The sequence below is a fragment of the Hesperophylax consimilis genome, chromosome 15 (assembly GCF_061612785.1).
Source record: "Hesperophylax consimilis isolate HC1 chromosome 15, BYU_Hcon_1.0, whole genome shotgun sequence".
Classification (NCBI taxonomy): domain Eukaryota; kingdom Metazoa; phylum Arthropoda; class Insecta; order Trichoptera; family Limnephilidae; genus Hesperophylax; species Hesperophylax consimilis.
In genome coordinates this window covers 3,274,193-3,290,156 of record NC_142850.1, presented here as the reverse complement: position 1 = coordinate 3,290,156, position 15,964 = coordinate 3,274,193, and the positions used below count along the sequence as shown (strand labels likewise).

General features: G+C 31.7%; 1 protein-coding gene across 3 annotated transcripts in view; it reads right to left on the bottom strand.

Annotated features, from left to right (window-relative positions):
• The window catches only part of LOC149417189 (uncharacterized), a 40,767-nt gene extending 30,561 nt beyond the window's left edge, over positions 1–10,206 (bottom strand). The window contains exons 1-2 of one of the 3 annotated variants that reach the window (XM_089640162.1): positions 10,134–10,206; positions 2,224–2,303 (exon numbers count right to left, since the gene is read on the bottom strand). In XM_089640162.1, coding sequence (XP_089496288.1) covers positions 2,224–2,298 — 75 coding nt within the window. In that variant the 5' untranslated portion in view covers positions 2,299–2,303; positions 10,134–10,206. Of the gene's footprint in view, positions 1–2,223; positions 2,304–2,392; positions 2,414–9,866; positions 10,024–10,133 lie in introns of those variants that run through there. The other 2 variants (XM_089640163.1, XM_089640164.1) reach the window with 2 other exon arrangements.
• Between the last annotated feature and the right edge of the window lie 5,758 nt (positions 10,207–15,964).

Sequence of the window (15,964 nt, the reverse complement as noted above, 5' to 3'; positions counted from 1 at the left end):
AAAAAAATGTATAATATAGCTACTAAATAAAAAAAATAAAAAATAAAAAAAAAATTGTCGAGAGATTTTTGCTCTATTTCAAACAAACCTTGTTTTATTAAATATTTTCACCATTTTCGCTTAATTATTATAGTTTTTTTTAATTAGCGCACTCCCTCTAACATTCGTACTAACGTATCTCCCCTTATATTTATTAGTTATATATATGTTTTTACTACCGCGCTTCCTCTTACATTCGTATTTACATATCTCCCTATCAAACCATCTTCTTCTTCTTTTAAAATGTTAATTACGGCGCCTTAAATATTTTTTACAAAATTAAACTAACTATTCAAATCTACTACAATTTTATTTCTTTTAAAACTGGCAAAAATTTCCATTCTTTCTTTAAATATTCAATTTGATAATACGTCTGAACATGATTCATCATAAACACATGACAGTATATTCACTGCAGTTGTTTCTTACATAATGTGTCATTTGGTATTTATCATTTAAATATGCACGTCTTTGGTATTGTTCCATAGAACTAACGACTATGCTGAAATAATTGCCTCTGGTGTAAATGGCTCTTAGACTACACACCAGATCATTTAGGTTCCAGTTGACGTGATCTGAGGTCTCTGAGACCTGTGTTTGGGTCCCTTGGAAGATTACTAAGTACTCATTAAAGAATGACCTTCCAAAGCACAAGTAATGCGTAACCAATAATATAATACCCCGAGAAATACGCCATAAAATGATGACAAATGTAATGTTGTATAATGTTTTTTGCTTAAATATTTTAATTTAGAACCTGTTTTTATTACTAGCAATACTGGCCTAGAAGTTAATGTGTTATATTTAACAGTTCAAACATGTTAAATTTAAGTTGATTACTCTACAGACATTATTAATGCTATTATTGTTAATAATTATTTCAAATGAAGTCAAAGATAACTTTGTTAGCACGAAACGTTTGAGTTGGTCTTAAAATTACAGGCAGAAAATGCGGCAAATTTTGTAAAGTTACAATACACGAGAAAAATGAGTGTTGCTGATTTCTTAATCCTGTTAAAAACTGGATTGCAGGCCGTTTTCTTATAAACCTTTAGCATATTTATAATATACCGTAACACATGTTCATGCACCTGTATTTGTCCTGGCAATATAAAATGACGAAATGAGAAAATATTAGAATTTTTATGAACACGTGTCCCGCCGTTCTCATAACACGTGGCGTTTTACTGACACTTTGTTAGGAAATTGTCAATTAATTCGTTAAAGGCCTGCAGTCCCGTTTTTAACAGGAATACGAACACTTTGACAAGATTATCTGCGGGCATTCGTGTGTTTCTGCTGCTAGAAGCTGTGAAAGTCTTCCTGCATTATTCTTTAGATAAAAATCATTTATTAAATAAAAATCAGCTTTACTAAAAAACGTGGTGTAAATATTACGCGGCGCGTAAGGTCAGTGAAAAAAATGAGTTATTTCTAGAGTTCTGTGGAGTTGGTTCGTTTGAAACAGTCTTAAACCAGTCTCGCCAACGTTGAACGGGCGTGTAAGAATCTATTTAGTAAGACGGTGTCGATACCAATATAACTTTAAATAAATTTTTATTGGATAAAGATACCTGACCTATAGTTTGTTATTTATTTAACCTTTCGTACTGATTTTATGGTTTCATTTACAGTAATATTAACTAATGAACAGAGGTACAATGAAATTAAAAAATATATTCTGTCACGGTCACTAAAGGTTAACTTATAATGACGTAAATAATCTTATAAAAATCAAAGATAAATAAAGTAACTGAGTAATATTTAACTAGTTCCTTTTATAAACTATTATTTTTGTTAAAATAACAATTTTGATCTCATGGACGGGAGTTAACGTTTATCACTTGATTTTTAAAGCACCTTTTCTCGTGTGATAAATTATTTGAATACATTAATCATGGGGAAAACCATCTTCATAACGAACAACAAAAATAACAAAACGGGTTGATTTTTTCACTGCCTTTAACACTGACCGGTTTTGCAAAGGTCCTTGTAAGCTCTGTGGGATAAACATCCAAAAAAATTAAAACTGTGAGAAAAAACAAAAATTATTCAGAGTATTATTTGATTATTACTATAAGCTTGGCTAAGAACCTAAGATATTTTTACTATACCACGTGTTGATCTTGATTATTAACTATTTCACATGCTCTCAATTCTATTATTACATAATTATGGACTTACTCCTTGTCCTTGGACTTGTTCGAAGAAAGCCACCGCCAAACCAAAGGCCATCAGAAAGGTTCTGAAGATCCCCATTTTATCTGAAAATGTACAAAATTGTTAAATACAACATTTTATTATAATACACATATGAACAAACTATCTAAATCATATATAAATGATTGCACACCTTCTCAAGGCGATGATTCTATGAAAAATCTTAAAAGAGTTATCAAGAATATAATGACGTTGATGGACACAAAGTAATAATGCAGAATATAAACACAACCTATCACTTCAGTATGCAACAAGAAAATGATCAATGATTCAATCCTAACCACATGTATAATATATTATGTGTGGTTAGGATATGTTGTACTAATTAACATTTAACCCATGATTCTACTCGAGACTTTGTATGAGTGATCTATGAATTTTATAATAAAATCGTATTATTTATTATTTGCAGAGGAATTGAATGGCTTAATCAGAAATCGTGACGACCCAAATTTGAACCATTCATTGAATGACCAACACCTCTGCCATTGGTCACTCCAAGTGATTAGCTACGTTTGGTAAATTAGCAGGGGTGCCCGGGTTCATGGGGAGAGGTCTGTCCAGGTTTTGGAGGCAAATAGGTAGCGGGCTGGGAGAGGCCGGAGACTACCAACCCAACCCTGGTACCTTTTCCTTCCCAGAACTTATTCTCATTCCCACCCTTAAAAGACCCTCTAAAAGACACACATCAAACCCAAATAAGGCGCAGGCCCCGAGGGAAATAATTTTCCTCATAGACTCTTGCGTAGAGTTAATGTTAAAACAAGTTTTATCAACGCTACATCAGACAAGAAACCCGTGATGAAATGATGAAATTATTATTTTTTAATGTTTCACTTGTAACAAACACGTTGTGGGTATACATAATAATAATAATTTAAAAATAACTTTGTTTGAATACCACTTTTATATATTTCTAACCGGTTGGTAAGAAATATATATAATAAAGAAGTTTTTAAATTTTAATTATAATATTTTTTAATGATTAAAACCGTTGTAATTATTATTAAAAATACTGTGAAAAGTAGCAAATTAATGCAAATTTTTTGTTGTTGTTATTTTCTCGGTATAGAGAGAGATATATTCGTTCTCACCGGGGCAATTTTCCGAAAAAGAAGATGCCAACATTAGCGCAAATGTCTAAAAAACGCTTGTTGGCGTTAATTCATGATACGCGTCGTGAGTTTTTCCTTATAAATATGCGAAAATCACTATTAGTTTTTTTCTTAGAACTAAGAAAAATTTCGTCTGCGGCGCTTTTCACATTACTGTTTTAATGTTTTTTTTTCTTTGCGTGACGGAAGGGGACTTCTACATGGAAATTTGTAAGTGTTGAAGTGGAACATGGAACATATAAGGTTGAGAATCACTGATTTAGACCATGAGATTTATGAAATTGAAGAGAAAAAAAAACTGTTCATTAATCATGTATCGTGATCGTTGGGTTATGTGCTGCTAAATAACACCATAAAAAAAGCAAGATTTATCTTAGCCACCCCGAAGCCCTCATGTTTGGTCTAACGGATTAATGGACGTATATGAATAGATTAACATATTTCCACATGCCAAACGGCTTAAAAAACTTTATATTCAAGACACGTCTGTCTTATTGGTAAAAGGTAAGTAAGTATTGTAAGCAACTACATTCTTAGAGTTCCAATAAAAACCGAGATAAATATTTTTAAAACGTTATAACTACAAATATATAACATTTCCAAGTAAATTGTTGAATTATTGTACCTACAGATAATAGAGCGTTAATTTTATTACCTCTGGGAACAGAGGTCGCGGGATCAAAACGCGCCTTCCAATAAAACATCATTAAACAATACAATGTCGGTTGTGTATACGTAGCATTTTATAGTTATTTTCAGTATGTTTTACTCATAATTGCGGTATTGCATATTATAAGGGCGTATAAGGTAGGGATAGTGAAAATCGTTACTCATAATCGCTGCGGATGCGTTTACAAGCCTATTAAAATCAAAAAAAAAATAATATCGCACAGGTGTCCCAACTGCTCCAACTCTCTGGAGCTAGTGGCAATAACAAAAATTAGTCAAATAAAATTTACTTGCGCACGCCGGGATTTGAACACGTGACCTTCGGTCTGCTAGCCGAGAGCCTTACCCCTCGACCACGGAGGCCATTAAAAGTCATCGTTTTGGTATTATGAAGAATGGCGAATTTATTGAAGTTTTTCGCGTAGTTTTTATCGATCGATCGTGTAATTAAAATGTAAAAAAGCAGTAATACCCATTTGTAGCACTATCGCAAGTATATTTTAAATCGAAATATATTTTAAAGTATATTTTAAATCGACTCATAATCGAATTAGTCAGATTTCGAAGCAAATAAAAACAGACAGAGTCAATGACATTTCAAATGTCATCTGAAGAAACGTGAAATTTGCAACAAAACGCAAAAATTACTCTCTTTTTGAGGTTTGGAACCAAGTGATGTAAGTATATTGTATGAATATCATTATGAGTAACGAATTTAACCCGAGCAGTATACGGCCCTTTTCCTTGTTTAGCTATACCAACGCTGCAGGGAATATCTGTAAGTAAGACTGAGTATAATTAACAAATTTATGTATACGTTTTTTTTATATTTTGCTGTGTAATCGTCAATAATTCCAATCAATTGGTTGGTATTCTATTCTTTTTTATTATTAAATTTTCTGAGTTATAAATGAATTGTAATTATGAGTGTAATTTTATTAGGGAATTTTCACAGGTCTGGGCTAGTTGTGGCTTTTATTTTCACAATTTTCAAATAATTTACTATGAGCGCAGACATTCTGTGTGCTTTATGATATATTGATAAATTAACTAACCTCACTTAAATAACTTGCACGATGTAAATCGCATAAAAAATGTGTTTTTGAACTGATTTAATTAATATTGTTTTGAAATCAAGTCCGGTGAACATTCATTTTCATTAAGTAATTACCGGACGTCAATGTTTGAAAAAAGTAACTGCTATTTGATTGTTCCGTTGTACAATTTTTAATTACATACTTTATAGTTCACATGACCCCAATATGTATACCAACGTAGCCAACCTTTAAGATTGTAACAGATATAAGAGAAAAAAGAGGATTACATTTACAAAATTATAAGCTTATTTGTTGATTTTTACTTTCATAAGATTAGAATCACTGAAAGTTGTTTTTTTAGACTGGAAACCCATAATCGGGAAAATCCAATTTAATTATATTGACATAGTTTATTTTTCAATGACATTAGGGCCCAGTAATTTAATATCGGGAATATTAATATTAACACAACTTGTAGCATTTTGTTTTTGTTTTTGTTTTTGTTTTAATTTGTTTTCCCCATTTCCAATTTTCGATTGTAAATATGAATTTAAAAAAATGTGATAAAGAATAATTTATTGTACGCTATTACTACAACACCTTCCTCTTTCTCACCTCCTTCTCATCCCTTCGCTGTTGATACTAACCAAAACATACCCCATAGACTTCCAAATTGATAGACTTCGCCCAACATGCAAAATGGGAATCATTTCGACGAGCTTGAAGCAAACCACATAATAATGCTTTGAATATTCTACGACATTAGTTGTGCATTGACCGCCGAAGAGCGCACATTGAAATAACCAGACTGCGCAGAAAAGTAAAATTCACTAAAGTAAGGCAAAGGTTTGCAGCTCAGTACATTGCGGAACTTTTTTGCGCTGGATCTGAATGTTTGTTTTTAAACGAACCCCCTGAGTGAGGGAGAAAAAACGATTTGGAATTTGCACTTAAGTGTATTTTAACTAGGGCTAGCAATTCGTAAGCAGATTTTATTTTCCAGGACTGAATAGTGATATTACAATGCGAGTTTCCTGTATACTGTCAGATTCATTTACTGACAAATCACAGAAAGGGAGCTGGTCTGTCAATTATTGGGGATGCTAAAATCCCAGCTGTGACTCTTGTACAGTGTAATACTCACATCTTAAAATAATTTAAATAGTTTTTGGTTAAGCACATTAATCACAATAATTTTGCGACATTTAAAAATAAGTGTTTTTGATACAGACCCTCTAAACCTTTGATACTACATGAATAAATAAGAAATAAATTACACAAAAATACGAAAAAAACCTTCAATATGATATTATCCTCAGTAAATTTATTATGTTACAATACTAATATGCACTTTAGTCATTCACCTTGGTACAGCCGAAAAATAATTAACAGAGGTCCAACAACTTTTACTCATATATTTTTATAACACTTTTGACGATTCAAATTAATAACATGTTTCGTGTTGAAACAGGAAAACATGGCTGAAATATTCGGGTTATTGTTTAAAGATGGTTGTTATTTTATTAGATAGTAATACATGTTTAATACATGTTTCTATTTTTTTATATTTATACATACATATACTTTTTTCTTTTTTGCATATTTTTTAATTTCCTATTTTTATTTTTTTTTGCTTATTTTTATTTTTATTCTCTATTTTCTTTTAATCTCCTTTCTTTCTTTTATCTATTTTTGATTCTCTAGCTTATTAATTTCATCTAAATAAAAAGTAAAATTTTCAATGTGATAAACTCACATGTCAATAATTTTTTACTATATTGCTATTTTTGAATTATCATATTTGAATATTCTTTTAGTCTATATTATTTAAAATATATAGTTAGCAACTTCTTATATCAACCAATAAAACTTTTCAAATTATTTATAAAGTTCAAATAATTAAGTAAAAGTCAATACACTAGACAAAACAATAATCGCATTTAATAAATCTGCCTATTTCTGACTGTCCTAAAACAGGTTAATCTCCTAGTTGGACAGCCAAAGATCACTGTAATATGTAATGTTTTTTAAAAATTAATAAATAAATAATCAAACGCACTATTTAAGTGTGCATTTATTTTTCTTCACTAATATTAAAACAGACAAGAAGTATTAAACGTTTCATAAAATAAATACTGAAAATATAAAACTTAATTAATATTATAATGTTGTATTCAAAGACGAAAAGAACTAAATCAAAATCTTCTGGAAACAAAGACAAATATTTTTTTGATAAAACCACTATTGATCATGAATCATTTGATGAACTTGCATATTTAATATAATTATAATTGACGTCAATCGTTTCATATCATATTAATCAACCACTAATGGATTTTCTAACTCTTTGGATGGAAATTAGTCCCATGTTCAAAGTTATAAAATTATCGTAATTTTTTTTTTTTAATTAAACCCACGTAGGAGGCCCTGAGGAAAATATTTTCTTTCGGGGCCTATGTCATCTTTGGGGATGTTTTGTGGGGGGGGGGGTTGAGGAAAGAAAGGAGAGGATTTTATGGGAAGGGTTTGGTATGAATCTAGAGATCAGTGTGGCGATGGGTCGTGAGACCAGTTGGAGAGGACAAAGTGTCTCCCCAAACTGCCATCTCCCGATCTGGCACTCCGTGCAGATGTCGGGCAGCCGCATCCTGAACATATGTCACCCGATGAACCCGGGCATCCCTGCTATATCACCAAACGTAGCGATCCACTTAAGGTGACCTATGGCAGAGATATTGGTTATCCAATACGTGATATCAGGGGCGGCGGTACAAAAACCCTCCTCCCAAACTAAATACTAATTTATTAACTCAAAGACTTTTTTTTCTGTCTCACAAACAATGTGGAGACAATTTTATTAAATTAATTAAATAATTCAAAAATAAAATTTGTAACGTTTATTAATAGATATTGCGCTACACGCAAATTATTAGTTTTATAAAGAGATTGATTGGTATGTATTTGTTTTTTATTTTTCATGACAGTTAATGATTATATTTAAAGATAATGTTTTTAATGATGGAAATGTGTCACTCAATTTCAATTATTAGCACAATTTAAAAAAATATCCAAATAATAAGGAACAAATAAATATGACATAATATATTCTATAATAATTGCAAATTCACATTATGGCGTCATTTTAATATAAAAAAACATAATAAATAAATTTTTTAACACCACTTTTTAATCAAAAAGTGTCGATATGTTTCAAATCCAATGGTTTCTAAGTCAGGATTGGTTATGAAATATTTCCATTCTTTTTGATTAAATAGTGTTGTATACAAAGTTATTTATTATATTTAAATGATATAACTCATGTATTTATTTGTTTTTTAAGTTAAGACAAAGAACAACTAAATGTGCAGAAAAATACAAACACAGAATACTTTAAAATGCAAGATGGAATAATAGTAGACAAGGAATAAAAATATTAAATTTATATTATACTGGTTTCGGAAACATGACTGGAATCATATCGAAAGAGAAGCCAATAGAAATGCTTTGCTTGTGTGCTATAAGAAAGGTAAATAATAAAATATAATATATTGCAATCTCACATTATATTTAATATATTACAAAGCATGTCTGATACTTATTGTGCGTATTGATTATTTGATATACGAAAAACTAATAATGTATTTTAAAAACCCCGTTCGACTTTCTGCTGTGCATAATTTAACAATTTCTTTATTTAAAATATTAATTTATTGAATACGTTTTTTACAGCTTTTTGAACAGTTCCAGTAGTTATATCAGACGCTGTTTATTTATTACTATAAAATAACATCTGCATTTAATGGTAAATTCCATGACACTATGATCATCAAAGTTACATTATCCGTGCTAATAGCTTCCCGATAAAAAATAATGAGAAAGCCTCTAAATGCAATGATTTTTCTTTCATTATTTAATTGCATTCACACTCGACGTAAGGATGGAAAATAAATCGTAAGAAATCAATAAATCAATTTGTAAATCCGTAAGAAAAAACATACCACTCGAACAATTTGTGTCATATATTGATACATTTACCATATTATTTAATAAAATATTAAAATAGAAACAAATGTAACTACTTACTGCGGTTTAAAGACAATAAATTAAAGAAGATTTCATTTGTCATGCTATATTTTTAGGTTCTAAAAACTTGGCACATTAGGCAAACGATCGCTCAAAAGTTTTTACAAACTTTGCGTAGTATGATTTGAGATTTTCACGGCCAAAAGTATTAAAGTGATTTGTTTTTGGGGTATTATGCCGTGTTGCGCTACCTCCTTCTCTAGCCAACGTTTCGGACAGCATTGCAGTGTCCATCACCAGGGCATATGTGTAATTTTTTAAAATAAATTTGCTGTCCGAAACGTTGGTTAAAAAAGGAGGTAGCGCAACACGGCATAATACCCCAAAAATAAATCGCTATAGTTGGCACAATATGCCAAAAATCGATCAAGTGGGTACGCTATTTAAAAAAATATATATTAAAATTGAAGATTGCTAGTAGTATCATCAATAATGGTGTAATATTATTACGAGTTTAAAAACACTTTTGAGAAATGCCTGAAATGTTTTCAACTTTCTTTTATATATCCTTCAACAATTAGGTATATTTTCCCTCAAAACACTCCTTAATATTGGGTTACTATCAATTCACTGACTCCGTATAGCCATTAAGAAGTCTTAGAGGATTAATTCAATGTTATAATACATTAATTTTTATCAAAATCTTCACGTAAGGCTTAAAATACTTCGACGCACTTCGAAAATAATTACAAAAAAAACTTACATTGAATAATTTGAATATTATGTACAAATTGTGGAGAAAAACACAATAAATTAACCGCAGGGTATTAACTTTTTTTCAACCTTGCCACAGCGAGTTCAAAGCCAGACTCGATGCTACTGCGGATAGAGCTCTAAAGAGAAACAAGTTTACTACTTTGATATGGAAACAAATGCGCCATCCAAGGCTACATTACAATATTATACTGCCTGACGTACACACTTCCTCCCCATGGTAAAATAAAACACGGCTAAAGTAGATTGCACTAACCTGCGTAGGAACTAAGAATGTATCTCGAACAGCCACAAGAAGAGACTACCCAAGTTGAGTTTAGAATTTTCTTTAAATGTCCAAGCACACATGGTTACAATTGAATCACCATTCTGATATCAAGGTTCGGCGCTCAACTATTTTTCATCGTTAGTGAACTGAGTGTAATGTGTAGCTTTGTAGTCGGAGCATGCTTTTATTTGCATGTGGTGTTTTGAATATAAGTTTTATTGCAAATGGATTTATGTACCCACATACTTCACGCACATATTATATTTTATAAGTATTTGCGTGTGTGAGTGTAAAGGTGATTGTATTTATCTTTAACTCACAGACAAATTTGTTTGTTTTTGTGAACAGCTTATGAAGTCTTACCGTCATACTTAGAAATACGAACTAAACGGGGTAAGAAATTACAATTTTATATTCAAATATAGAAGATAATTACAGAATAATTAAAATGTGTTCCTTTATGAACCAAAGGTTCCGATTGGAAACTGAGACAAGTTCATGAAACTATGTGATTTTTTTATAAATTATTTTTATTTATTGAAGACAATTAATTTTGTGATTCCTAGACGAAAATCTGAAACAGAAAATGATACAATAAAAAATAAAATATTCATGATAGACTTGCAGAAAAGTCAATAGATGTCGCACATTAAAATAAAAAAATAAGATATGTTTATCAAAAGACACTGTCTTGATTGCATTTAGTTCGGGTTGAATCTTGCGATCATACATAGTTGCCAATAAAAATGTGTGGTGAGAAAAAATGAAGACAATGTTGGTAGTTCTTATTTAAAAGTATGATACAGTTAAATATGGCTGAAGGACATAGGGTCCCATTAGCTCAGTTGGTAGAGCGGTGCCCCGGCAACACAAGGGTCCTGGGTTCGATTCCTAGATGTGACCGTATATTTTTCTGATTTTCTGTTTTAGATTTTTGTTTAGGAATCGCTAATATTGTCTTCAATAATTAAATATTAAAATTTGAGGTTTTACTCACTAAGTTATTCAAAAAAATAAAATAATTATTTTTATATCAAACGACTAAAAATGAGGTAGAGGTAATGTATATAATACATTTTTCTGATATTATAAGTATTCTTTTTTGTTTCAGGTCAGTTAAATAGGTGAGCAATTTTTGAAACTTTTTATGTTTGATTTCAAAATTATAGTATATCAAAAAATACATGTTTAAAATTAGAAAGCGTATTATTTTATCACCTTTTAAAAATAGTTTTCATTTTCGGATTCGTTCAGAAATATACCATTATTTGAATTTTATTGAGAAGCAAAAATACACACAAATTCTCTAACAGCATCTTTAGGAAATATAACGGTCAATATGCCAGAGGCCTGAATGATTAAAGTTGTAACAATTATTTGAAACGTTTTTGATATTAGTATTAATATGTACATAATCATCATCACTTTTGGCTCTACAACCCCTGGTGGGTCTTGCTTGGCCTCCTCAAGAGTCTTCCTCCACTCATCTCGGTCCCGCGCCAGCTCTCTCCAGTTTCGAAGCTCCAAGGCAGACAAATCTTTGAGGACGTTGTCGCTCCATCTTAACCTTGGCCTTCCCAGGCTCCTTCTCCCTATCGGTCTTGAGCTCAGCAGGGACTTTGGTTCTTGATGCTCGGTCATTCTCTCCACATGACCTAGCCACCGAAGTCTTCCCAGTTTTATGAACTTTGTGACGTTTAGCTCCTTAAACAGAGTATAGAGCTCATTGTTATAACGTCTGCGCCAAAATCCATTATCTAGAACCGGTCCGAAGATGTGCCTCAAAAATTTTCCTTTCAAAAACATCCAGTGCTCTCTCATTCTTCTTAGTTAGAACCCACGTCTCGGCTGCGTACGTAAGCACTGGTATGTCCATAATATGTGATATATATATATAGAGGACTTTGTCAGTGAAGTAACAATTATTTGAAACGTTTTTGCTATTAGTGTTAATATGTCCATAATATGTGATATATATATATATATAGAGAGAGAGAGAGAGGACTTTGTCAGTGATGTAACAATTATTTGAAACGTTTTTGATACTAGTATTAATATGTCCATAATATATGATATATATAGAGGACTTTGTGGTAGTAACTTATTTTAGAACAACACGCCAACCAGTTTCGATACAACCGTGACTTTGTCAGGACAAATGTAAACTACCTAAATATATTAAACATGTGATGAGTAATGAGTATGATGTACAAACATATTATTAAAATCCGATTACCGCTGTGGTTACAACGGAGACAATGACCCGGTGTTCCGTTACAAAATTATGGATTTCTAAACTAATATATTACACATTTTATACATTAGACCCTCTTAGAAACAAAAATTGTTGGATAAATATTTTTATGATAAAATAATGTTTATAAGACAAGGTTTACGCATAGCACAAAGGATAACAAATTAATATAAGCAATAATTGTTGGCCGGAAATACGCATACAAATTGAAAATATCTGCCGTGTAAAAATAAAGTTGGTTATTTACAGGTGAAATAATGTAATAAGTAATAATGGTTGAATGAAACACTAGTACCTACATATTGTATTATTTGGCGGGTTTGGAATACGTCGACATAGCTTAGTGGTTTAGAGCAACTGACCGGAAATCGGACTGTTGTCCGATTTTACTTAGCAGATTTTTTTCAATTTGTATGGGTATTTCAGGCGAATTATTATTGCTTATAATAATAATTTATTGTAAAAGTAATATTTGTATTATATCTAGTATGATTTTGTTCACAGAATCTTCCGTGTGGAATCTCAGTGCTTACTGTTCTCATTGCATCTTCTGTGAGATAAGGTCATTTCTTATGTAAAAAAGGTTAAGGTGAAACGTTGCAGATTTGTGCAAGTTTTTTGCAGGATTACATTCTGCAAGGATATCTTCCAACCCAAGTACAAACTAAACCCCTTCAGCTCATATCACACTTCCGCTAAGCCGTGGCCTTTTATGTGACATTTTTCAACGTTATGTAAATTAACAACTTTTCACCATCTAATTTGTGTGCATCTAATTTCCACTTCCAAAAAGTGCTCGAACTTAGAAATAAAATTAATACAACACACGCGCTAAGTGGTCACGAATTACGTAAAGTTGTTATCATTACCAAAACCTAGGTCATATTATTGCAAATATCAATACATTTACTTTTCCGCTTACATCACTGATTTATGACATTCATTCATCAGTTTTTATTTTATTTATTAATTATCGTTTTGACAGAAGACGTAGATTGTCAATTTTTTGGTATTTCATAATTACAATATACAAACAATAAAAAAATCTGCAAACGGGAATTTTTCTAGTTGGACAGTGAAAGCTTTCATTCATAATTTGATAATTCCTGTGTTTAATCCTTTCAATACCAGAGTTCTTCCTCAGGAAAATGGAGAAAAAAAATATTTTTTGAAACAAATAACCCGTTTTGCGTATAGCTTGTTAAGGATATTTCTCATGGCGTCTCTTTTACCGATTAATGATTTTGTAAAACAAATATCACGTTTTGCGTATAGCCTATAAAGGATATTCTTCGTGGCGTCTATTTTTCCGATTAATGGTTTTGTGTAACAAATAACCCTTTTGCGTACAGCTTGTGAAGGTTATTCCTCATGGCGTTTATTATTCCGATTAATGATTTTGTGAAACAAATAACCCGTTTTGCGTACAGCTTGTGATGGATATTCCCTATGGACTCTTTTTTATCCAATTAATGATTTTGTGAAACAAATAACCCGTTTTGCGTACAGCTTGTGATGGATATTCCCTATGGACTCTTTTTTATGCAATTAATGATTTTGTGAAACAAATAACCCGTTTTGCGTACAGCTTGTGATGGATATTCCCTATGGACTCTTTTTTATCCAATTAATGATTTTGTGAAACAAATAACCCGTTTTGCGAATAGCTTATGAAGGATAACCTCATGGCGACTTTTTTTCGAATTAATGATTTTGTGAAACAAATAACCCGTTTTGCGTACAGCTTGTGAAGGATATTCCTCAGGTCAAAGGGTTTCCCCAGACCAGCCTCTTCCGATCTGGCACACCACGCAACTCTGGATGCAAGCGCATTTAGAACACACCTAACTCAATGAACCCGGGCACCCCTGCTAAATCACCAAACATGGTGAACCACTTGGGGTGACCTATGGCAGAGGTGTGTTCAACTTTACTTTATATACATTATAAACATTCCTCCTCACAAAAAATGAAATTTAGTTCGGGAAGAATCTTGCGATCATACTTAATGAAAGCAGCCAATAAAATATGCGTTAAGAAAATGAAAATAATGTTTGTAGTTCTTATTCGAAGTATGATACAGATATATATGACCGACGGACATAGGGTCGAGCAGAGGCTAAGGTCCTGGGTTAATTTCCTAGATCGTAGGTTTTTTCGATTTTCTGTTTCAATTTTCCGTTTGAGAATCGCTAATATTGTATTCAATGATCAAATAAAGATTACATAGATTGGTATTCAATGAACGGGGAGTGTAGTATTTGTTGACTTGAGAAGGGAAAAGAAAAGAGGTCTTACAAAAAAGGTTTAATTTTAATAGGATGATTAACAAACGAAAATTGGCAATTAACAAACAAAAAAAATGGCTCTTTTGCACGGTACTGCAAAATCGTTGATAACAAAAAAAATATTGTATGTATTCGTCACAACTTTTTGGCTTATCATATTATTGATGCTTGCATCTATAAAATGGTTTTCCCCATTGAGGTTGGATCATCCAACAAAAAATCTTTTGAAAACTTCGACGCGTTCAAAGTTCAGAAACATTATTCATAATAATTAGTAATTACATATTCAAAACATAAAACGAGGAAAATGTTTCAACAATTACACCAACCGCATTATTATTGTGTATAATAATCTAATAAAGTGTAAACCTGGTACACGGAAATAAATGAGCTTGAGAACCTCTTATTATTGGTAATCTGCTTAAAACGGGATTGCAGGCCGTTTTCTGATAAACTTTTGGTATATTTAAGGTATATCGGAATATGTGTTCATGCACGTGCATTTGCGTTGATAGTCTATAGTAACGAAAAGCGAAAATATTGGGACGTTCATGAACACGTGTTCCGAAATAGTGATAATATGTTCGTCATTTACTAACATTTTATTAGTAAGCCCGTTAATTCATTCGTTAAGGACCACAATCTCGTTTTTAACTGGATTACCGATATACCTATATATATATTTTTGGTTCTTAAAATTTAATGAAATCAAATTTAATAATATAATTATTAAGTTCTGCAAGTATATTTTGGTTTTTGTTATTGTCACAGCTGTTTCGGCTTTTAAGGCCATTTTCAAACTGTGGTTTTAGCCACGTTTAGACGACTTATTTATATGACTCTATTTAACCCCCTCCCAATTTAAAATTATTTATTACCGGTTAAACCGATAAAATAATAATTTACTGCACATTGTGTAGTGCAGTAAATTGTAGACAAATTTCATGACCCCGGGCGCCTTTGTAAACTGGGCATTCTCTCTTTCATACGATGTCCTCAGATTTAGACACCCTGTTACTTAAATAGTAACGAGATAAATAATAATAATAAGCACTTTTCTAGCTGCTTTAAGCCTTCGTGTTACTCTGCAATCGAATTAATTAATAGTATCCAGCTGTTGACCCTGTACAATTTGCAAGTGCACCCTAATTTTGATTTTGGCAGCCACCTCTGGACAGTCTGGACTAGACCTCCAAAAAACCTTAATAAACCCTGGACTCTGGAGAAACCAGCGGTACGTTTGATAGTTTTCCCTATCTTAACAAACGTATTATAAC